Source organism: Bacidia gigantensis, assembly GCF_019456465.1.
Source record: "Bacidia gigantensis strain McMullin 20006 chromosome Unknown contig_255, whole genome shotgun sequence".
NCBI lineage: Eukaryota > Fungi > Ascomycota > Lecanoromycetes > Lecanorales > Ramalinaceae > Bacidia > Bacidia gigantensis.
The window spans coordinates 542,891-564,559 of record NW_025408605.1 but is presented as its reverse complement, the minus strand read 5'-3'; the positions used below and the strand labels follow the sequence as shown (position 1 = coordinate 564,559).

The 21,669-nt window shown below is 48.7% G+C and overlaps 9 protein-coding genes across 9 annotated transcripts; 4 read left to right on the top strand and 5 right to left on the bottom strand.

Moving 5' to 3' along the window:
* Window positions 1-488: 488 nt before the first annotated feature.
* KY384_006922 (uncharacterized protein) lies at window positions 489-1,117 on the top strand (the record flags this gene model as incomplete). Its single annotated transcript, XM_044815415.1, has 3 exons — window positions 489-573; window positions 627-909; window positions 961-1,117. 3 exons carry the CDS (start codon window positions 489-491, stop codon window positions 1,115-1,117), a joined length of 525 nt encoding a protein of 174 aa, XP_044667289.1.
* A 29-nt stretch (window positions 1,118-1,146) lies between these two features.
* Window positions 1,147-3,658, top strand: KY384_006921 (uncharacterized protein; the record flags this gene model as incomplete). The annotated part of the gene is made up of 7 exons (XM_044815414.1): window positions 1,147-1,504; window positions 1,764-2,078; window positions 2,130-2,209; window positions 2,263-2,289; window positions 2,396-2,575; window positions 2,625-2,781; window positions 2,829-3,658. 7 exons carry the CDS (start codon window positions 1,147-1,149, stop codon window positions 3,656-3,658), a joined length of 1,947 nt encoding a protein of 648 aa, XP_044667288.1.
* Window positions 3,659-4,861: 1,203 nt separating this feature from the next.
* Window positions 4,862-10,092, bottom strand: KY384_006920 (uncharacterized protein; the record flags this gene model as incomplete). The annotated part of the gene is made up of 10 exons (XM_044815413.1): window positions 4,862-5,581; window positions 5,635-6,649; window positions 6,695-6,889; window positions 6,937-6,969; window positions 7,031-7,331; window positions 7,379-7,577; window positions 8,634-8,660; window positions 8,712-8,872; window positions 8,981-9,076; window positions 9,372-10,092. 10 exons carry the CDS (start codon window positions 10,090-10,092, stop codon window positions 4,862-4,864), a joined length of 3,468 nt encoding a protein of 1,155 aa, XP_044667287.1.
* A 304-nt stretch (window positions 10,093-10,396) lies between these two features.
* Window positions 10,397-11,303, bottom strand: KY384_006919 (uncharacterized protein; the record flags this gene model as incomplete). The annotated part of the gene is made up of 3 exons (XM_044815412.1): window positions 10,397-10,408; window positions 10,623-11,097; window positions 11,176-11,303. 3 exons carry the CDS (start codon window positions 11,301-11,303, stop codon window positions 10,397-10,399), a joined length of 615 nt encoding a protein of 204 aa, XP_044667286.1.
* A 542-nt stretch (window positions 11,304-11,845) lies between these two features.
* On the bottom strand, window positions 11,846-13,885 carry KY384_006918 (uncharacterized protein; the record flags this gene model as incomplete). The annotated part of the gene is made up of 1 exon (XM_044815411.1): window positions 11,846-13,885. One exon carries the CDS (start codon window positions 13,883-13,885, stop codon window positions 11,846-11,848), a length of 2,040 nt encoding a protein of 679 aa, XP_044667285.1.
* Window positions 13,886-14,212: 327 nt separating this feature from the next.
* Window positions 14,213-16,278, top strand: KY384_006917 (uncharacterized protein; the record flags this gene model as incomplete). Its single annotated transcript, XM_044815410.1, has 5 exons — window positions 14,213-14,258; window positions 14,330-14,955; window positions 15,006-15,769; window positions 15,816-15,922; window positions 16,022-16,278. 5 exons carry the CDS (start codon window positions 14,213-14,215, stop codon window positions 16,276-16,278), a joined length of 1,800 nt encoding a protein of 599 aa, XP_044667284.1.
* Window positions 16,279-16,816: 538 nt separating this feature from the next.
* KY384_006916 (uncharacterized protein) lies at window positions 16,817-17,975 on the bottom strand (the record flags this gene model as incomplete). Its single annotated transcript, XM_044815409.1, has 2 exons — window positions 16,817-17,676; window positions 17,969-17,975. The coding sequence occupies 2 exons, from the start codon at window positions 17,973-17,975 to the stop codon at window positions 16,817-16,819; spliced, it is 867 nt and encodes a 288-aa protein (XP_044667283.1).
* Window positions 17,976-18,901: 926 nt separating this feature from the next.
* KY384_006915 (uncharacterized protein) lies at window positions 18,902-19,670 on the top strand (the record flags this gene model as incomplete). Its single annotated transcript, XM_044815408.1, has 4 exons — window positions 18,902-18,939; window positions 18,984-19,000; window positions 19,136-19,338; window positions 19,395-19,670. 4 exons carry the CDS (start codon window positions 18,902-18,904, stop codon window positions 19,668-19,670), a joined length of 534 nt encoding a protein of 177 aa, XP_044667282.1.
* A 334-nt stretch (window positions 19,671-20,004) lies between these two features.
* Window positions 20,005-21,236, bottom strand: SPN2 (Septin Spn2; the record flags this gene model as incomplete). Its single annotated transcript, XM_044815407.1, has 5 exons — window positions 20,005-20,548; window positions 20,602-20,739; window positions 20,789-20,870; window positions 20,918-21,046; window positions 21,104-21,236. The coding sequence occupies 5 exons, from the start codon at window positions 21,234-21,236 to the stop codon at window positions 20,005-20,007; spliced, it is 1,026 nt and encodes a 341-aa protein (XP_044667281.1).
* Between the last annotated feature and the right edge of the window lie 433 nt (window positions 21,237-21,669).

Here is a 21,669-nt window from a genome sequence, read left to right as displayed (position 1 = left end):
AGGCTAATGGGGTATTGGTAGGATTGCCAAGTCGAAGGAGTTGGGCGACTGGATAGTGTTAGCCTTCACGCAGAGCTATCCAAATGTGCCATTGACCCTCATGCGTGAAAGGACGGCGGAAGCCTAGCTCTTGGGGATCCAGAGTGATTGCCATACTGGTCTGGTGCTGCCCTGGCTGGAATATGTGAATAGAGGGTGTTTCCGTGAGAAGGGAGCAATGTCCGAGGGAACTAAGGCGATGGCTCTTGAGACAAAGCGTGTGGCCGATACAGTGTTGCGTAGAGTAGTAGAGAGCAATAATTATAAATACACCTGCTGTTTCAGGTAAGTTGGAAGTTTGACACGGGCTTGACAGGCCGGCAGGGAGCTAGCTAGCGCGCCGCGGGAGAATTTGCGTCATATTATTGAGGTGGCTAATAGTCTAAAAGCTACAATCCCTCACAGAGCTCTGCGTCGTACCTAGTCCTGCTTCCGACAACGTCACAATCATGTCCTCTTCAGATCTCGAGAACTTGATATCTATGGGGTTTGAGAAGCCTCGCGCTGAACTTGCTTTGAGAAAGTCTTCTGGAAGTCTGGAGGTCGTATAACACAGGGCTGAGAACCCCTGCTAATAACTACAATAGTACAAGGAGCTATCGACTGGCTAGAAAAGAATCAGGATACTTCGACAGATGCTCTGTTGAGCTTAGAGGACGCAAGCACAGCCGAAGACCAGGATTTTGGGACCACTCCGCTGAATCCTGGAGAAGAAGCAAAATCTCTTCTGTGTAAAGATTGCGGTCGCAAGCTTCGCAGCGTTCAGGCGGCAGAGTTCCATGCAGAGAAGACACAGCATACCAACTTTGAAGAATCGACAGAGGAAGTTACTCCCTTGACAGAGAAGGAGAAGAAGGAGAAACTGGAAGAGTACGTATCACTGTAGTCCTTTGCTGGACCCAGGTTTTGACGCGAAAGTAGGCTTCGCCAGAAGTTGGCCGCGAAACGCGCAGGAGTATTCGATCAGGACAAGGCCGACAAGAAGCGAAACGAAGATATTCGACGCAAGACCACCAAAGACAGTCAGGACATAAAGGAGGAATTGAGAAAGAAAGAACTCTTAAAGGATGGTACGTGAGATATCACATCCCCAGGTGATATCAGCTAATGAGCGAAGCTGCTGCAAAGAAGAGGGAAAAACAAGAGGATGCTTTAGCCAAGCAAAAAATCAAAGATCAAATTGCGGCTGACAAGGAAAACCGACGACTCAAAGCAGAGCGAGAGAAGGCCGAGCGGGCGGGTCAAGCACCTCCTCCTACCCCGGCTGCCACACCAGTGGTAGCACAAGTCGGGAGCAAGCCAGCCTCTTCATACAAAGAAACCCGAATGAGACTTCAAACGCCAGGCGGTACCATAACGAAAATTTTCCCCGTTGAAACCACACTCTTCGAGGTCGCTGCGGCTGTCAAGCAAGAAGCGGGTGGGTTTGAGGCGTCGAGCTTCACGCAGAATTTTCCGAAGAAAAGTAAGTTAAACATTAGATATCTGTGTCCAGCGGCCAAATGCTAACGGATTGCTCCAGCCTTTGACGCGATCGACTTCGGAGCTACCCTCAAGGAATTGTCTTTGATACCAAGTGCTTCCCTTATTGTCAAATGATCATCCCCAGCAACCGGGTCTATGCGGATCAATGTCAATCGAGTTTTCGACGGGTCGCCCAAGACCGTACTGTAAAAGGTTTGCTGACGCGATACACGAAAGAAACGAGTAGTTAGAGAAATTAGCCCCCGGCTTCGGAAGAAGTTTAATCCGCTCACGTGTTCTCGCGCCGCGAGTTTACAAAGTGCCAAAGCGTTTGCACTACTTGCAACTCGCTGTTTCCCAACCGGCCAGACCTCTAAGAGTTATGCCTGCGCAAGGTGAGCAGCACCAGAGTGCCTCGAAACCCAATCCGTTTGAAGAGAGCAAGCCCCATGTTTCCGAGTACACGGCTTCCGAGATCGCGACATTGTCAAGTCGATTGGAGAAGCAGCTTGGCCCTGAATACATCTCTTCCAGACCGGGCGCTGGTGGGGCAAAGGTGCACTATCTAGCAGCAGGTAATCTTGCGTTCTAATGAACAAATTAAGAACACTTGCTGATTGGGGTAGATAAATGCATCAACCTTGCCAATCAAGCCCTCGGTTTCAATGGCTGGTCGAGTTCTATCCAACAGATACAGATCGATTTTGTACCCCTCCCACGTAGATTCCGACCTCGAATACTAGCTTATGTTCTGCCTAGGTAGACGAAAATCAATCAACCGGGAGGGTTAGTCTAGGTCTCTCCGTCATTGTTAGAGTTACGTTAAAAGACGGTACATATCATGAGGCATGAAAATCTCATCTGTCCTACAATGAAAGGCTAAGAAGTGTAGGATATTGGGTATGGACACATCGAGAATTGCAAGGGTAAAGCTCCTGCCTTCGAGAAAGCAAAGAAAGAAGGAACCACGGATGGATTGAAAAGGGCTCTACGGAATTTTGGTAATCTCTTGGGCAATTGCGTCTATGATAAAGATTTCGTTGCCCGAGTCACGAAACTCAAGGCTGCTCCGGTACGCTTTAAGAATTGGAGCGAGGTTTGAGTTACTCACGTAGGCTTAGACAAAATGGGACCCTGAGAATCTTCACCGACATCAAGCCTTCAGCTCGATAAAAAGAGAATATGCAACAGACGACCAACACCCCCAGCTCAATCTCCCAAATCGCAGACCTGAACCATCTTTGGTACGGCAAGAGTCACGGGAAGACGAATTTGGGAGTGAGGCATTGTAAAAGAAGTAATTATCGTAGCACTAACATTGCTAGGTGATGACTTTGACGAGGTCGACTTTGCTGTTCCCGAAGGCGATGATCCTGATGGTGTAGCGCTAGACCAAAACCTGCAGTCCGAGCATTTCCAGCCAAAGAATGATCTGTCCTCGAAGCGGTCAGCACAAGCAAATAGAATGCGGCCTCCGTCCCCTCTCGCTTCAAAACAAGGAGCAGTTCCAGGAGCAGAATTGCCTACTACCGGTCAAGTCTTATTCAATCGCCCAAATACTACACCGCGGCCTGTCTCAAACACTCATGCGCCTTTAGTTGGAAACAGCGCTACAGCACAACTCCCGCCTCTTCACCTAAGCAATGAAAATATGAGCAACTCGAAATCTTCCGACTCCTCTTCTCATGAAGCACCTATAGGATTCTACACAGCTCGAGCAGCGGAATCTCTGCAGAACGCCCCGGGTCCCTTGCAACAGAAAGTGCCGGCATTTAACCCACATCTAGAGAGCCCATCGATTCGAAAGACCGCCGGCGTGGATCATTCACAGACAAAGCCAGTCAGCCGGAACATTGATGGAGCCCCTGTCCCCAATGTTCCACCAATCCGTGGCCTTAACGTCCCTAATCAACAGGCGGACAAAGCTCGGAGAGTCGGGATGCCAACTCTAGCCAGCCCGTTACAAAATCGTGGCTCCTACAAGCCACCGCAGATGAAGCGGCCAGCCGAAGGTGATGGCGGTAACAGGTGTGCTCTGGGCGATGTGACGGAGTTGTCAGTTAACATGCCTGTTGTGAATAGTAACGGGGACATCAAGCGGCCTAGGTTAGGGGCAAGAAGTCCGGATATAGTAACAGTGGACTCGAACTCGTAAGAGTGAGATGCCTCTCGGATGGCTTTGGCGCTTTGCATTGGGTTTGGAGCAATAAGTAAGCACGTATGACAATGCAAACTTGGAACAATGTTTTCAGTGACTCGAAAGCTTCTAACACTTCGGTATGGAAGGTATGGAAGGCATGGAGGATAAACTCCTTTCCTTTTTGCTGGTCTACATCTTGATTTATTATCGATGCCTCATCTCGCGGTCAATAGCTATGCCTGGTTGGTCTTTTTCAAATTTCCGTCCCAATTCAGGTGCTTTCACCCCTCACTCTGCTATTTCCCAAGCGTTCCAGCAGTATGCAACAGTACACATACCAGATTGGCGTTGGATCGTTAATTTCCAATGTCCTGCCGTGATTCATCTACTTTTAGAACTCAGCTTGAGTAGTGTTGCCAAAGGATCACTATTACTCTTGGACTTTACGGGCCATCTATGTCAGGCTGGACAAACATTGTGCTTGGTATCTTCTTCGGGTCTACCTTCTCTACGGCAACCTTATCAAGCCACCTTCCTTGAGCAAGCACTCATGCTCGAACGTTGATTTTCTGTAAGTTGAAAGAGAAGTAGAATCTGCTCTGTCAATACTGGAAAGGAAAAAACAGCACAGAGTAACAATAGAAAAGCCAATCCTGAGTGATCATGCACCTGACACTTCTAGCATTGTCATGTCAAGCCTATTCTACCTCGTCTGAGAGAAGCATCGCGAGCCGTCCTCGGCGTGTGGCATGTCAGCCCATGTATTAGCAGGCCTCTTCTCTTCACAATGTTCTCATTGAGTATCGCTTTTCTATCTTTAAGTAGTACTCACTTCCAGTAGCGCTTTCAATGACGAGTGAACGTCTTTCATTCGAGCGGACTTGCAGAGGGAGGAATGTTAGATGTCAAAGCCCTTTATATTAGCACCGAACAGCTACAATGCTTTCGAGGCATCAATCATAACACAAGGAGCAAGATTATTTCAGCATCCTCACATCATCAAATCAAATCAATTAGGTCTTCGAGGCAATTTACTTAGCCCCACTTGTGCTCTCGCGAGGTTTCTGCCGTTGCTACACTCGACCCGTCCTCCATAGATCTCCTAGCCATCCACATTTCCGACGCTACAGGCAAGATGGCACCAGTGCACACTGAAACATGTTGCAGTTAGGTCCAGGTTAAATATGATTTTCAGCATGCTACTTCGAAAAGGTCAATCTAAGAATTATACTGTCGTCTTGCTGCAGCGCCGGGATCCATTGATGCGGGGGCAGCCGTCAGGAAAGTTGGGAGGGTTGGCCCGGTGTTTCGACCCGGTGTAACACGCTGCGCTGGTCTGAATGAAGGAGGTGGTGGGGCGTCTTTGACATTCGCTTGAGATCCAGACGTAGCTTGCGGGGGATTCCGTTCGGACAACGGCGGGACACTGTGGTCTGCCGGAACTGAAAGCTGCCCGCCATATTGCATACGAGCAGCGCGTCCAGGATCTGCGAAGGTAGAAATTGTCTCCGCCGTGATCACCTTGGACGACTTTGGAAGCCCAAATGGATTTTTGGATGCGAGTGGCTCTTGGCTTGCCTCGTTGCCTGCATTGGTGTGTATTGTAGCGGCAGCCTCAAGAGTGCTTGACGTATCTATGTCTCCGCTTCGTACTGGGTTGTCTGCTTTGAGGGCAGGGTTCTTGATGAATCGCGTCTTCTGGATATGTTCGCCAATGAGGTGATCTCTCCAGGCGTCTTGTTGCCGAGAGATGATATCTGCGAGGCTAGAACGCTTTATTACAACAGGGATGTCTCTGGGCATCTTGAGTGGTCCTGATATTTCGATATTCTTAGCATTCACAGCCTCCAACTCATGTTGGTCCTGTACAGTCGGCGCGGGTTCCACTTTCGCAGCGGCCGCATCTGCTGCCTTGTTTGCTCTCGCATGTTCCATAGCCTTTGAGATAGTCAGCCACTCTTCGGCCCCAATAGCAAGTCTAGTTAGCTTACCTTTGACTTCAAACCGTCGAAGTGATCTTGATGCTTCCTGTGCACATGCTTCTGCCAAAATTGCTCATCGCTGAAGGCCTTATAACAATTGTCTATAAGGCAAGTGTATTTATCATTTCGCTCTTTATGAACGAAAGTCTGCAGCTTGGCGTTCAGGGCTCTCTGCATGGTGGCCTCGATGGTCCCACTCGCTGGCGGTGCTGTAGGTTCCTCTGGTTCCTCAAACCTAACCCTCTGCGCCTTCTGTCGGCGCTCACGTGGGGCGGTGTCGAGTTGAACGACTTCTGGTGTGACCTCAGAGATCGCGGTATAACTTTGTGCCTTTCTCGAGGGGTTGCTTGCTAGACTGGGCTTGGTATTTGCAGCAGCGCCCGTCGCGGCTATGTTATCGCTATTAATTGTACCTTGCTTCCTAGAGTCAACGAAGCTAGTGTTCCCGTCTTGAGTCATGAATGCCTTCGTTTCATTGAGAACATCAAGTATCTTGGCCTGGTCAGTCAGTGTTACTGATGAAGTATTGGTCTCATTAGAGTCGTTGCTGATTGGCCTGACAGCAGGGGCAACCACGCTGTCCTCTGCTAATTTGGCTTTGATTTTAGTTGCTACGTCGTCGAAGTCCTTTTCAAGTGGAAACATGGTCTTTAGTAGTTTGAGTGCTTCAGAGAGCTTCCCAGGGGGTGCGTCAGTCAGCGACGACCCTGGAATGACTGAAGCAATTCCATTGTGCGCAGCATTATGACCAATCAACTTGTCTGGCTTGACAAAATGGCTCTCTGAATTAGAAGGCCTCGAGAAATTACTGATAGAGTGTGGGGTGATTTGGCTAGGGTGATGCTCTGCATCATCTGCTTTGGTTCTTGAAGGATTCGAAAGAGGGGAGGCCAGGTTAGGTATCGATTGAGACACCGTATCTGGCGTGGCTTTGCTTGCTGCTTTGCTAGAAGATAGCCTTGTTCGTGCAATGGCCATGAATGAAGGTGGATCGCTAAGTGTTGCACTTTCATTGTAATGACGTCTATTTTCATAAGCAGAGCGACTGGAACCGAGAGAAGATACTCACCCTTGACGCTTAAATGAATTAGCAACCTGGGGTAGCTGCTCGTTCTTGATTTGTGTCTTGCCCCTTTCTTGAGGTTCGATTGATGGTCTAGCGTCCATAGCGGGAGTACTGAGCTGTGTCGGAGGGGACGATCTTTTCACACGATTGCGTGTAATAGATGTTTTCGATCTGGCCGACGTAGGAAGAGTCGACGGTCTAGAGCAAATCAATGCAGATCATGGAAATTCCATTTACCTACTCACATCTTTGAAAAATTTTGGCCTGATTTACTCTTGCTGTTCGCTTCGTCAGCCGATCGTGAAGAATGGTGAGAACGCAAGGGCTAAGGGACTCTACCTTGATAGGTTGTATTGGGCGTCGATCAGCGCCGACGATGTATTCGAAACCTTCTCAGTTGTAGAAGCCGCTTTAAAACCGGGACTCCTAGGGCTTTTTTGGGCATTGATCAGGTTTGACGACGCACTTATTGTGTTCTGAGGATTTTGTTTTTTCTTCCGCAGCAATTGCTCGCCGGCGTATTTGGATACCGAATCGTCGCAATTTAGCCTCTGTCTGTGACTCTGACCGAAGCCAGTACCGACGTCCCTAAGATCTTTCTCTTCAGCGGTCCCGTCGGTTCTGAGCGCTCCCCAGGCGGCTGAATCTTTATTAGTGTGGCCTACATCGAAACCTATTTGGACTGACCGTTCCAGTCACTTATCTTATTTTCTCTGCCTTGAATTGCTCGGGACTGTACCGTACCCTCTTGAGTAAAGAGCCTGTGAGCTTGTAGCCTCTGGTTTGACGTGATGTGTTTGTTTTCTTTAAAATCCGATTCGAAGACATTAGTGCGTTCGAAACCGAGATCAATCTGAATTTTAAGATGTCCTGTCTTAGCTTGAGTCTGGAAGGAGCAAGCGCATAACAGGGATCACTGGCTTGAGGACACACGACTGCAATAACGATGAAAGGAAAACCCGACCAAACAGATTCGCGTCAAGACTAGTTTTAGACGGAGGTGAAAAAGAACCTACCAGCATCAAATGTTCCATCGATCTTAATTGTGGTGGCAGACTCTTGTTAGAGCCCTACTTTGGTGATGATGAGATTTGAAGAGATGATGAATAGGGCGTGTGTGGTGAGCAAACAAGGCGGTGACAAGAGTGTTAGCACACAATTTCTAGACTCGGCGCGCTAGTGATAGACGAATCAACATCGACATGTCGTCGAAGCGCGATGACGGAGACCTCGCTATTCACTTTCCGCAATGCACCTGCCACTTAGCTTTGTAGGAGGATTGCTTCAGGGCTTGCAAGGTTTGCTCGATCGTCTCAAGCGGCCAATGTGCTGCTTTAGGGATGAAATGGCGCAATGAACACAAACATGGGCCCACAGCCCATGCGCATCACATCGCTGCCATACTTCATCCATTGCTGCTACATGATGGCTCAATTCTATCACAAGAATGGGTGCTTCCTTTACTCTTCATCATTTGAGTGATTGCCTGCAGCAAGAGGTGAGCAAGATTGAACTCCACGATGACAATGAAAGGTAAAATACCTGTCCCAAGCTTATCACCATCACTATAGATCCAAACATTGAACACGCAATAGCTAGATATGTTTTCCAACTTCGCCTACTGAGCTTGATGTAACAAAGCGGGGGCAGGATGTACGCCAAAGCACAGGCAGATGTCGCACCTACCAGCTCAAAGACGACGCCAAGGTCGCAGGTGATCAATGCCATTGTCATCGCAGTGACTACTAAGGCCGATGTAAAGATCATATGTAAACTTAGGTTGAATGGCTCCTTGGGGAACCAGTAGTTGAACATGACTTCCCGGCAAACGAAACACTCCAGCGGCAACGTCGACAACATGTTGAGACCAAAACATCTACGTAATTAGTCTAGGAGTTCACGAGTGAACAAATGACCAAACTCACAGGCGAGCAACATTTACCATTATATTATCGAGGGGGAAATTATTCTTGAGCACTGTCAGCAAATGAGAGACTAGAAGGCGGACTTGTTTGCTTACGAGAACGTTTCCCATGGTCTTGTCACCAAAGGAAAAGAAGCCCGCGAGAGCCACAATGAGACATGCGACCAGTGACACGAAGGCAGAGTAATGAGTGACTTGGGAAAAGCGATCCAACGTCGGCGTCTTGAGAGATCCGTAGATGAGGAGACTGTTATGATCTAGGTTCGGTTTAGCTCTTGCAGAACATTGTCTGGCCTTGAACCCTTACGACACACGAAAGCTAGTCATGATTAGCAGCGAGAAGAATTACTTCATGGCAATCATACCAAATGATATAACCCCTATTGCTTGTGCAACCCCACCGCGAATAACGATGGAACCTTTCAAAGCACCTTTATATTCGGACGGTACCCGAGCTCCTTCTATGATTATTGTTACAATGATGATAGCCATGGAGATCAAGGCCAGACTAGACGCTCTTGCTAGCTATAACATGTTAGTGACGGCGATTTCTCGGACAAGAAAATTCAATTCCAACCTTGGCGATGTCTCTGTAAAGAGAAAGGGGGAAAGATATCCCCAAAATAAAGATGATAATAATCGCTCGTCTATTCGTCAAAAGCCACAGAAAAGGCATCTCAGAGAGCTTAGGAAAAAGAGCAGCTAGTACATGTGGTATCGTGTCGCCAACAATGATACAAAAGGCTATCATCCCACCGAAAGCGAAAGCCCATTGGGCGACGGAGATAGCCACAAGCCCAGACTTTCCAAAGCAGTGCTCCATGGTTCCCTGAAATGAGTTTGCACCACTCAGCTTTGAATTGATAATGATCAAGCGGATCGTCCAGTCCACTGTGACGGTGAGTCCAATGAGGAGGCAAATACCCGTCACCAAACCTGCCTGCCGAAAAGCGTACGGTTGCCCAATGATGCCAGCACCAATGATACTGTTTGCCATGTTGACGAAAGCACTCCTCATTCCACTCTTGGGTCTTGCATTTTCCAAAAAGTCTTCAGCGTGGAAGTCCAGCTCGTTTGCGACTGTGACACTGGGGGCCTCGATATTCGTTAATAGGGGCGCTCTTTGCCCCGTACTTGCTCTCCTGTACATAGTCTGGTCCTCATCTTCAACGTCGTCTTCGTCTTCGGAGGTGGTTCCATTCTCTTGTACACATTGCGTTTGACCTTGCTCCCTCATCTCGTGTCTGTTGGTTGTCTCCTCCACGATGTCGAAGCGTACACGATTCGTTGTTCTTGGCGTCCATGGCACACCTTTCGCTCCGCGCTTCGAGAAGGATGATTGACGTCTGGTTGGATGAAGCAGTGGCCTAGATGTAGTCGATTGCTGTGCCTCCGCCTCGATTATATCGGCATTTGGTATGAGGCTTTGCGATTGCTCAGGATCCGTCTGGTCGTCATCGGATCGGGCTTTTGGCATGGTTAATGGATGGACGCATGTTTGTGGGTTAGCAGCTTAGAAGTGCAACGTAGCTCGGCACAACCTGCTACTATGTCAGACCAGATGTCTGGGATAGGAAAGGCACTGTGCATAAGAGCCCAAAACTGGCCATTGTTACCGTAAAAGGCTAGAAGCTAGGGCTGATGGTTGCAATTGCGCTGTTGCACTAAATACTACTTCTAGCTACCAAACGCCCACGCATTATAATGACATAAATTCTGCTTGGAAGAAAATATTTGCTACTCACTGACCTTTACTACTTTTAACGAACAGATTGATGGCCTCAATAATAGAGCTACTAGTCTGGATTGTTCGACTGACATAGCGCATACATTTTTTTTGTATACATCGGATTCGCAGCATTCACGGAGCATATACTTGTCTCCCCCTGACACCTTGCAAGTAAATTCAAACCAATCTGCTGCTAACAATCAAATACGAAACATGAAGTTGAAACGACTCGCAATTACAGAAGACCTTCATCAGATTCTCCAAAGAGGTTTTCAAACCCTGGCCACGCGCTTTGGCCCAAATATTTCATCAATGAGGCCATTGACTATTCCTCCGACCAAACCCCTCTCCTCACCTTCGGTTTGCATGTTCATTTCTTTCACATTCTGTATCTTCGACGCAGCAGCGTTCGTGACTTTCTTCGTCAAATCATACACGTTGTCTTTAAGGTCTAGAGCATGATTATCCGTGACGTCGCTCATTGCACTCGGGTTGTCAATGTGTGTGCCATTGGCGCTCGTTGTGGATATCGTCGGCTTTACCACTGATTCCATATGAAAGTCGTGATGCGCATTGTTCGTATGCTCAAGCGGCGGACTGTAATTGTCTGGAAGTAGGGGCACTCGGAATGTTTCGGACTCCGCAGGATCGGACAAGATGTCTTGGGGCATATAGGCGAAGTCAATGGTGGACTCGTCATGAATGGTATTGAGGTGCTTAGTGGTGTTCAGAGATCGTTGTGGCGCTGAGACTCTGGAGTGGAAGGAATTAGCTGCGGGTCGGCGAGCAAAGGAGAGGTTACGCTGGGACATTGAAGAGGAAGTGGCTCACTTCTTCTCCACACGCATGGTCGGGTAGAAAGAACTGTATGGACGAGTGCGTACGGCTTGACCGGCAACAGCGCGACCAACCTGCTGCTTTCCAGCTGCAGGGCTCAATTTGGAGAGTAGGGAAGACATTTTGAGGTTGATCAGCGTTGGAGGTATGTAGACAGATGAACGGACAGAACGAGGAAGTACGAGTTTGAAGAGAAAGAAGCAGTCTAGATGATTTGGCAACAAGCTCTGCTATAAGACAGGGCGCCAATGGCTCGTCATCTTCGCGCAGTGATCCGGAGCATCCTCAGTAATAAATGCATGGCGGGCTTGGGTCAGTTGTAGCCCCACCTCTACCAAATCGGGTTTGGCGCCCTTATGGGGTAAAGAGTAGAGACAGATCTAACTAGCGCACCCTTAACCCTATGGATGCCAGTCGGGTTGCGTCCTCGGACGACCGTTGGCATTGGCGTTGCATTAGCTGGTGTGAAAATAGGGGTAGGGTCCGCAGATAGGCAATGAGGAGCCAGAGTACAGCCCTTGAAGATAGCCATATTCGGTCACCGAGGAATAGGGTAGTCCCATGATCAGGTTGATCCGTTTTCTTTTCGTATGGTCATTCTAGTCATTGCAGCCATACATTCATCACCATGTAGTCGTTGGTTCGCTTCAGGAAGATGGTAGCGTCACTTGCCGAAATCTGTCAGCGCGTCAGTACTGCAATCATTCGTCATAAGGGTCAATTTAGCGAAATACCCGTCGGTGACATTATCCACTGGCTCGCGGCCTTCCGCCGGCTGAGCGCCTCCGACAGCAGTTGACTCGACGCTGTGCTTCTCCACTGGCTTAACCTGCGGCTGTTCATGGTTTGATTTGGCAGCAGCCCGTTTGGCAGCTTTCTTCGCCCTATCAGCCTCCCTCTGAGCTTTCTTTTTGGCAGCTTCTTCCTCTTTCTTGGCTCGCGCCTCTTGAGTACCGCCAAAAAGATTTCGCCATTCTTCTTCCTTCTTCACATCAATCAGCGAGAATAAGTACCGGGCTTTGTCGATCTGATGGCCGGACTTGATGTCATCCGCCGTCCAATGGTCGGGTATCTGGAGAAGTGGCGCATCAAGCTGCCCTAAGATCGACTTGGTAGTTGCTGGCAAGTAAGGGGCGAAAATGCTGGCACAAAGGTAAACGATGTTGACCGCAATGCCAACCACCGCTGCTGCGAGTTGAGGCTCATTCGCCACGAGCTTGTTGTCTAAGCGATTACTCTGTATGAAATTGTTGCCCTCTTGTGCGATGTCCATGGCAGTCTGCAACCCATCTTTCAATCTGACTGCTTCAAGCTGTTCGATATATTTTGAAAGAAACTCATTGATTTTGGCTTTTACTTCGTCAAATCTGGAGTCAGAGAACAAGTGGTTGTATTCAGGGACAATGGAATTGTAGGGTTTGTTATTAGTAAGCTTGATGATACGGTTGACAAAATTTCCAAGCTTGGCTAACAATTCGTTGTTATTCTGGGCAATAAAATCTCTCCACTCAAATTGGGAATCTGCTGTCTCTGGCCTATGTTTGAGTAAATAGTAACGCCATACATCTGGAGGTAGGCCAATATCTTTCGCGTTGTTGCCGAAAACACCAATTCCTCTGGATTTGGAGAATTTCCCATCCTCATAGTTGAGATACTCCGTGGTGGAGAGGTGATGAAGCATTGTCCAATTTTGCCTCGTCCCCAGTTGTGAGCCTGGGAAAATGACAGAGTGAAATGGTACATTGTCTTTGCCCATGAATTGGTACAGACGAACGTTCTCGGGATCCTTCCACCATAGCTCCCAGTCCTTGGTGTACGTGGCAGTAATAGATACATACCCTATACAAGCATCGAACCAAACATAGAAGACTTTATCCTTGAATGTCTCGCGGTCCTTCTCGTCTTCAAAGACATCCAAAGGGATAGGCGTACCCCAGTGAAGATCCCTGGTGATGCCCCTATCTCGTAACCCAGTCTTCAGCCAGGAATCGGTGATGACCTGCCCATTCTTCGACCAGAACCCATCGACATGCGCTTTGGCGAACCATTTTTCAATGTCGGGCTGCAATTTGTCCAGCTTGATATGTATGTGTTTTGTGTCGCGAGCGACTGGTGTAACCTTAGGGTGGATCTTGCAATGGGCACTCTTCAGATCCAAAGGTTCGTAGTCAACAGAGCCGCATTTGTCGCATTGATCACCGCGGGCATCGTTGTATCCGCACTTTGGACAGGTTCCCTCAATGAACCTGTCTGCAAGGAAGCCATGTTCGGTTCCTTCCTCGCCAGTACAATAGGGTTGTAGCGAGGTTCGTTCTACAAGATTGTCATTTTGGTAGAGTCGGCGGAAGATGTCCTGGGTGATATCGGTCTGCTCCGGTGTCGACGTCCGACCCCAGTGATCGAACTCAATCTCAAACCATTCGTAGATTTCTGTATGTAGCTTGTTGTACTTGTCACACAGCTGGCGAGGTGTCACCTTCTCCTCCAGTGCTTTGGTCTCAGTCGCGGTACCATACTCATCCGTGCCGCAGACGAACAGCGTAGGACGACCCCTGGCTTTGTTGTATCGTGAGAAGACGTCAGCACTGAGGACACTACCAACGATATTTCCCAAATGGGGAACGTTATTCACGTAAGGCAGTGCACTCGTGATGAGAATGTTCCTCTCGCCCTTGACGGGTAGAATCTTGTGCTGCTCGGCCATGTTGAAGGATTTCTTTTGAACAGGTAACGCATGAGCACAGCTCTGAAGGAGAAGAATTCATGAGTCACAACGATGATCCGGGGTACATATCAAAATGATTTCCTAGCTTGAGAATGACACATGCCGCGCCGAAGCCCCACTGAATCCGGTCCCGACCTTAGAATTAGCGGTTCGGCCGACCCAAACTCTAGGATAGTGCCCGGAATTGTAAACGCGGAATATTTGGCAGCATCGCCCAATCAGCCCGCCTTGTCCCAATTGAGACAATCAAGTTCTCAACGACACAAGCCGCTTCTGCTTCCCTCAAACCTACGCTGTCATTACTCGATGTCTTCCAAGAGTGCTGCCGAAGTTATCAGCTCCGACTTGTCCGGTAGGAATGCTGTTGTCTTGCGGCGCGCGTCCTTTCCTTGCCTTTTCGGTAGCTAACGAAGTCCCGTGCAGCATTGAAAACGAAGAAATCCAAAAAGAAGAGAAGCGGTAAGAATAAGCCGAATGGAGAAAGTCAGAAATCGAATGGTGTTGTCCCGGATGAGACCCACGGAGATGAGGTGGAGCTTGAAGAAGGGGAATCACAGCCGTCAACCGAACCCCCCACACCCACATCAGACACCAAATTAGAAAATTCGATACGAAGCCCGTATGTACATAAAATCGATACCGGAAACAATGGAGAGATCCACCATGCGGCTGCGGTAGATCAGGCTGCTCCGGCCCAGCGGGTCTTGCGAAGGATATCGCTGACCCAGAGGCCTAAATCGGTGCAGACGTCCGACGACCACTCAGAGCAGCCAGCTCCATCATCACACCAAGACTCAACAACAGGGAATTCAGTAGCTATGCTCGAGGCCCTGACACAAGAGCGAGAGACCCTACGAGATGAGGTATCTCAAGTACGCAAATCATTGGAGGAATTTCAGGCTAAGCACGAGAATGAAGTCTCGAGCGTGAGAGAAGAATTACACCAGACACAGAATGGCAAGGAGCAGGCAGAGTCTCAATATCGTAATCTGCTGGGCAAGGTCAATACCATTCGGTCTCAGCTGGGAGATCGGTTGAAGGCGGACGCCGTAGGCCATAACAGTGTTTACCGTCTACCTGTTTACTGATATAAATGTAGGAAGACCTTACTCAGGCGAGAGCGAGGATTGAAGAGCTCGAAGAGCATACCCAAAGCCTAAAGGAACAAAACGAGTCTAGAGAGACCGAAGTCGCGGCTTTGGCAGAGCAAATGGAACAACAGTCCAAAGAACTGTCCAGCCTTCGCAATCGAACTCTGTTGTCACAGGAAAATTTTGGGAAGGAGAGGGCGGAATTTCTCCAGCGAGAAGCTACTGCCAAAGAGGACTTCGAGGCAGCCAAGCAAGCTATGCAAGACTGGGAGATCTTAGCAATGGAAGAGCGGTCAGTGCGCGAAAGTATGCAGGAAAAGGTCTCAGATTTAGAAGAGCAGATTTCGAGTCACCGCGAGGCTTACGAACGAGCTGCTGAGGACCGCGACACCCAATCATCTACGGTGGACGGTCTACAAAGGGCACTGCAGGAGCTCCAAGATGGTATTGCTGTTGCTATATTCACCTTTTCCAGCTTGCTAACATCAACAGCTCGACGCAGAGAGTTGCGAGACATGGTGGAAAACACACAATTTCAGATCGAAACCCTGCAAAAGCAGCTCCACAAGAGCGAGCACAAAGCTTCCGAGGCTTCGACAAAGCTTGAATCCGTACAGCGCGATTTAGAGCAGGCGCTTCCGTTCGAAAAGGAGGTAAAGGAGAAAAATCTTTTGATAGGCAAATTACGCCACGAAGCCGTTATACTGAATGACCATCTAACGAAAGCGCTCCGCCATTTGAGAAAGGGCAAACCTGAAGACACTATCGACAAGTAAGTTCTGTAGCGAATTCCATGGGTATAAGGCTAATTGTACTAGACAACTCATCACAAATCATTTCATGCACTTCCTGGCCATCGATAGGGCTGATTCTAAGAAATTTGAAGTACTTCAGATTATTGCTAGCTTGCTCGCCTGGAACGAGGGTATATTGTCCCCTCTTCACCGCATTGCCCTGTTCACCTCTCTCCCACGATCTCGTTGCTCTTGTCTCGGACTATTGCATTACTGACTTCTCCCTCTAGAGCAGCGTGAGCAAGCCGGTCTTGCGCGCCCAGGAGCTTCAAATCCAATTGCTCGCGTTCCTGTCTCGCCCTGGCACCGCACGCCCAGTACTCCTTCACTCTCGACAGACTATGTCTTCGATCACAGCACTCGAAAAGACTCACTAGCGGATCTATGGTCTGACTTCCTCCAGCACGAAGCCCAGGAGGATATCAAGAGTCCAAAAAGTCCTAGCTCGAATGTGCCGTCTAGTTCAGCAAGTTCTAAACCACCTTGAGGAAAGCTTGTCTCAAGATGGAGGGAGTAATAATGGGTTTCTCTTTCGTGAACAGCATGGCGTAATCCTAATGACTTAGATGCGCAGGAATAGACTTTCAAATCGTGCGGGAATTTACATCTATAGTCGAATGATGAATAAATGGGGTGAGAGGTTTGTTAGGGCAAGCTATTCGCCCTGGAACACCATAGGCGGCATTAGCGAATCGGCGTTGTTATACAAGAAATCTTCACAGATCTAATATTATGCTGCATCACGTACTGATGACACACATATAAAGCCATGCAAAGCCTTCGGCAACCAGACAGGAGGCGATAATGTATTCTCTTGGCTCACGAAGGTTCTGCGCAACAAAGACACGGTTTCGGGCGGGCATCTCAAGAAGAACCCAGTTGATCTTGTTGAAGATAATGCACTTGAAAGGTTGCGTAAAGGATGTCGGGCAGAATAAGTAAGAAAGAAGCGCATTGCAAGAAGAAGAGCGAGTATGCTCCAAAGATCAGCCAACTCTGGACTAGGTCACTTCATTCTCGCACTTCTACCTTGTCGTTACCTCTCTAAGATCGTCCCTTGCCTTTTCGTCCTTTTCAGGCAATTCTTCACCAATGTCAACAGCAACATTCTGAGCTGGCAGCTCCTGTTGCCGGTCCAATACTGATTTGCCTTCTCTGTTCATACGATCTAATGAACCCACTGAAGTTGGTGAGGATGGCTTGAGAGTATCGTTCGCAGGCCCTTCGAGCTCCGAAGAAAGCGGCCGGAGAGCCGCACTGGCCGAAGACCCTGGCAACTCCGACGACATTGGCCTCAAATCCGCATTGTCAGCCCAACCTAACAGTTCTCCTGGCTCCTTTTCGTTACCGTGTAGCTCGGACACCCCCCCGTGACCATTCTCGCCACTAAGACTGGGATGATGCTCTTTCTGTGTTTCGGCATCGCTGAAAACGCCCACCCCCGCTTGATGCTCGACCCTCTCTGGTGCGTTGTCGCTTGCTGAAGTTCGTCTCTTCTTTCGATTATACAATCTGTACAGGAAGAAGGCGAGGGCAAAGCCTAGGGCTGCTCCTAGAGGAACGCCTGCTGCTACGCCAATGCTTGCGGAGGCTTTCGGACGTGTAGTTGCAGGCACTGGTGTTGGTGTTGCTCTGTTGTCACTCGTGGCTGTAAAGTGACTGGTGCCCACTGATGTCCCTGTTCTTGGTGGAGTGTCTTGGGTTTCGCCAGCTGTTGCCGTCGGTTGTGGAGATACTAGAGAGGCGCTTGGATCAGACTGTGAGCTCGGTCGCTTGATGGTTGCGAAGATGACCTGTGTTGGTGTTTCCGTTATGAGTGTGGTTTTGGTAACGCGTCCTTTGGCTGTTGGTGAAGACGTGCTGATTGTTTGATTACCCTTCGCTTCTACATGACAATCAGATGTCGTTCACCCAAATAAAGCTGGGGGCTACATGCGGTCGCAGTATTCGTTCAGATTGTTCATTGTTATCTTGGCATCGAAGTCTCCCTGGCATGACTGCAGCGTACATGTGCTCACGCCGCCAACGAAGGTCGTGGTATCGCACAAGCAGAGGAAGTCGCTAGGATCGCAGCTGCCAGAGAAACTACTGTCGGAAGCGTCGCTGATGCATTTCTTCTAGGATGTATCATTAGCACTCATGACAGTGGATCGCGCTGTAACCTATGGCAAACGAACCCCACATGGTGGCAGATTGTTGAGCAGACTTAGGTCTTGGCTGAGTACTCGGAAGGCTAGAGTCGACAGGCCTACAGTGATATAAAGCCACGACATGACAGATTCAGACGGCATCATTCAGTGCTCACAGTGTTATCAGGAATGAAATTCTTCGCAAGGCGATGACTTGAGACGAATAAAAAACAAGGCAAGTGAGGTTTCGGGAGGCCTGAGTATGTTCGATCGTGTGACGGCCTCCAAATACTTGGCGCGTTTTTCATGTTACACAGCCACTTTCGGGAACTGTGTGAATGGTCATGGTGAGAGTCAAAGGGGGGTAATGCGAACGGCGCTAGTTTACTCGCCACAAGGACACGACAAAATTGACAATGCCAGGCGGCGCATTTCGCAAATACAGCATGCACTTTAATGCGGGAGATAGAACCGCCGAATCGGTAGATTTGTGTAGAAGAGTAAGGTATTATCATTGGAATTGAGAAGTAATACGTAGCTCTCGTCCAGAATTATGATTTGAAGGATCTCTTGACAATCGCCAAAGACTTCATCCTCTTAATCGACTGAGTTGCACAGAGCTCTGGCGGCCGTGAAATAAGCATGGCTCTGTGCATCCTGGTTGGTGAGGAGTGAAGTTTGATGAACGACAGATTAGACTAAATATACCATGACGATGACGATGACGAATGAAAATCGGGTGCAGGACGGCAACTAGCTATACGGGCCGAGGCGTGAATGAACCCAATTGGGAATCCCCTCTAGCTGAAGGCCTTTCACTCTCCACAATAATAATACAGTGCACATCCGTCACCAACATGGGCATTGACGTTCGCTGAACATATGCAAATTTTGGTCTCTTCAACACGCACCTTTTCACTTGCTAAGTTTGCTTCTCAATTACTACCTATTTTTATCTGCGCATCACGACAGTATTACAAAATGGCACCGACCGGTACACCTCACATTGCGACTAGCATGTTCGTACGCTCACATCTTGTCTGACAGCATTGGAGTCTCATAGGCCTATCGTACTCTCTGGTCCTTCAGGATCGGGAAAATCCACAATTCTAAAGCGACTTTTTGCAGATCATCCTGATACGTTTGGCTTTTCCATCTCTCGTGAAATTATCCTAAATCTCCATCGCAAAGCGCGTAACTGATGTACGTTTCAAGACACTACGCGAAAGCCACGTGCCGGTGAACAAGATGGTCGCGAATACAGTTTCACCACAAGCGAAGCCTTTCTTGCACTTATAGACGAAGGCGGATTCATTGAGCACGCAAAGTTTGGAGGCAACTATTACGGCACCAGTGTGAAAGCCGTCAAGGACGTCGCCGAGAAGGGAAGAATCTGTGTATTGGATATTGAATTGGAGGTGCGATTCTTGGGTATCCTACATCGCAGCTGATCCTAAGCTTGTACTGTGCGTAGGGAGTAAAGCAAGTCGCTAAGTCTGATCTCAATGCTCGCTTTCTGTTCCTATCTCCGCCAACTTTAGAAATTCTGGAGCAGCGATTACGAGGGAGGGGTTCAGATGACGAGGACAGCGTGCAGAAGCGTTTAAATCAGGCGAAGGTGGAGATGGAATTTGCGCAGAGCGGGGACATTCACGAAAAAATAGTGGTCAATGATACTTTGGACAAGGCCTATAAAGAGGTGGAAGCGTTTATTGTCGATGGTGGGAAGTATGGGAGTGGAGAATGCTGAAATCTGGACGCGGAAATGTTGGACGAATGAATAGAAAGGTTGAAGAAGGACTGAGAACAGTCTGCAGACCATGTCCCGCAGACTGAGGACCCAAGAGGAAGAGGTGCTTAGATGTGGATTTGCTTCGAACAGGGCCTAACAAGATTCCTGTATAAAGGTGATGGCGGGCACCTCAGAGATGTGCCAGCAGACTCACATGTTGTGCCATAAAAAGAAAACCTCATAAATCGAAATTAGCGAGGCCAGCGCCTCTCACCTGAGCACCGTGCTAGGTATCGCAGAAAGATACCACTCCAACACTAGAATCTGACCCTCAATTCCAAGAACAATACTTTCAGTATCCATTCATTGTCATCCTCTGCGACTGTCGACTAAGCTCCCTATCGGCGCTAGGGCTGATTGGCCTGCTTCCTTGTCCGGCAGCACTATTCTCTTTCAAAGCCATCAATTGCTTGGCACGGAATGTCTCATAATGGATCTGAGAAGTCGTTTCTATCAAGTCTTGCAGGTGGGTCCTCGTCAAGAAGTTCCGCAAGCTGACAAACTCGCAGTGATTCTCGTCTTCAACATTGATCACACCCCAACGATTCTGGCGGCCACGGACAGAGCGGCCTCCCACGACGATGTTTTGCTCCGAACCGACTACGGCGAAAGGAATTAGCGATTTGATCGATGAATTAAGCCCACGCTCTTCTTCGTCTTGCTCGTCATTATCGTAGGGATACATGCGTAGATTGTGGAAGATGAATTCGTCCTTTATGCGCTCTTTGAAGGCTAAGCGCTCCTCGAGAGTCAATGAGTCGGATTTGGCTATCACAGGAACGACGTTGACCACGTCGGAGAGTTTCTTCAGAACAACAATGTCGATGGGTTTGAGGCTAGAGACAGCAAATCAGTATCCGAAAATCGCAGCTAGGATGGTACTGCTCACGCGTGACCGGAAGGCTGGATAAAGAATAGACAGCAGTGGACTCGAGTATCCTGAATGTATCGTTCTCGTTGCGCGGTAAGCTCCTTTCGCAGATATGCAGAGTGCTGGTCTTTGATATATTTGACGATTGGGTCCCAGCTAGGACAAATTAGCTTTTTTTTCGTACGTGCTGGGTCAGCTTAGGTACCATCTGTCATTGTTGACCTGATCACCATAACCAGGGGTATCCACAATATTCAGCCTTAGGCGCACACCGTTCTCTTCAATTACTGCATGTCGTCAGGTCATACCAAGAAATGACAATGATGCTACCAACCATGTGATACTGATTGGATCTCAGTGGTTGAGCGGACAGGTTCAGTGGGAGACAAGCGTCCCTTGGAATCCATGAGATGTGAAGCAAAGATGGTATTGATCAAGGTTGATTTCCCCAACCCAGTTTGCCCTAGTAGAAGCCCGAATAAGTAACGACAAGCGGGGATAATGTCGGTTCAAGACCTACCAACACAAATGACATTGAATTGGAAACCCCGCTTGAGTAATTTGCGCTCAATCTGAGTGGTAATGCTGTCAAAACCAACGTGGCTCTTCGGCATCACTGGGGCAGAGGTTGGAGAGGAGAGGGTTGACGCCATGCTGGCTGTCAAACGTTTTCACTGTCTAGACGCCTCGAAGAACTAAATGGTACAACCTCTGTTTGAGATGTGGTTTAGAAGTAGGGGAAAAAGCTGGGGAAATTCTGTCGCCAAAGTTAGCCAGGGGCTGCTAGCGCCTTTCGAGTTTGCGGGAAAGTCTTGCAGAACATTGAGCACAGACTCATCCACTTCAGAGCTCGCCATCGCAACGCCATGGCATTTTAAGATCCTCTTCGTACGGCTCGAGCACATTCATACCAAGTGCGACAGCTTCTCAAGCCGCTAATAGTAGGATACCTGATCAATGGCGCTCTTTTCGGCTGAGCTTCGTCTTGCAAGCTCCTGGGCAAGGTCGCCAGCGTTGCCGACCATACAATCATTATTACCAGGACTCTTCAGACCATTCATGCAAACGCCGGCAGGACTTCCAGCA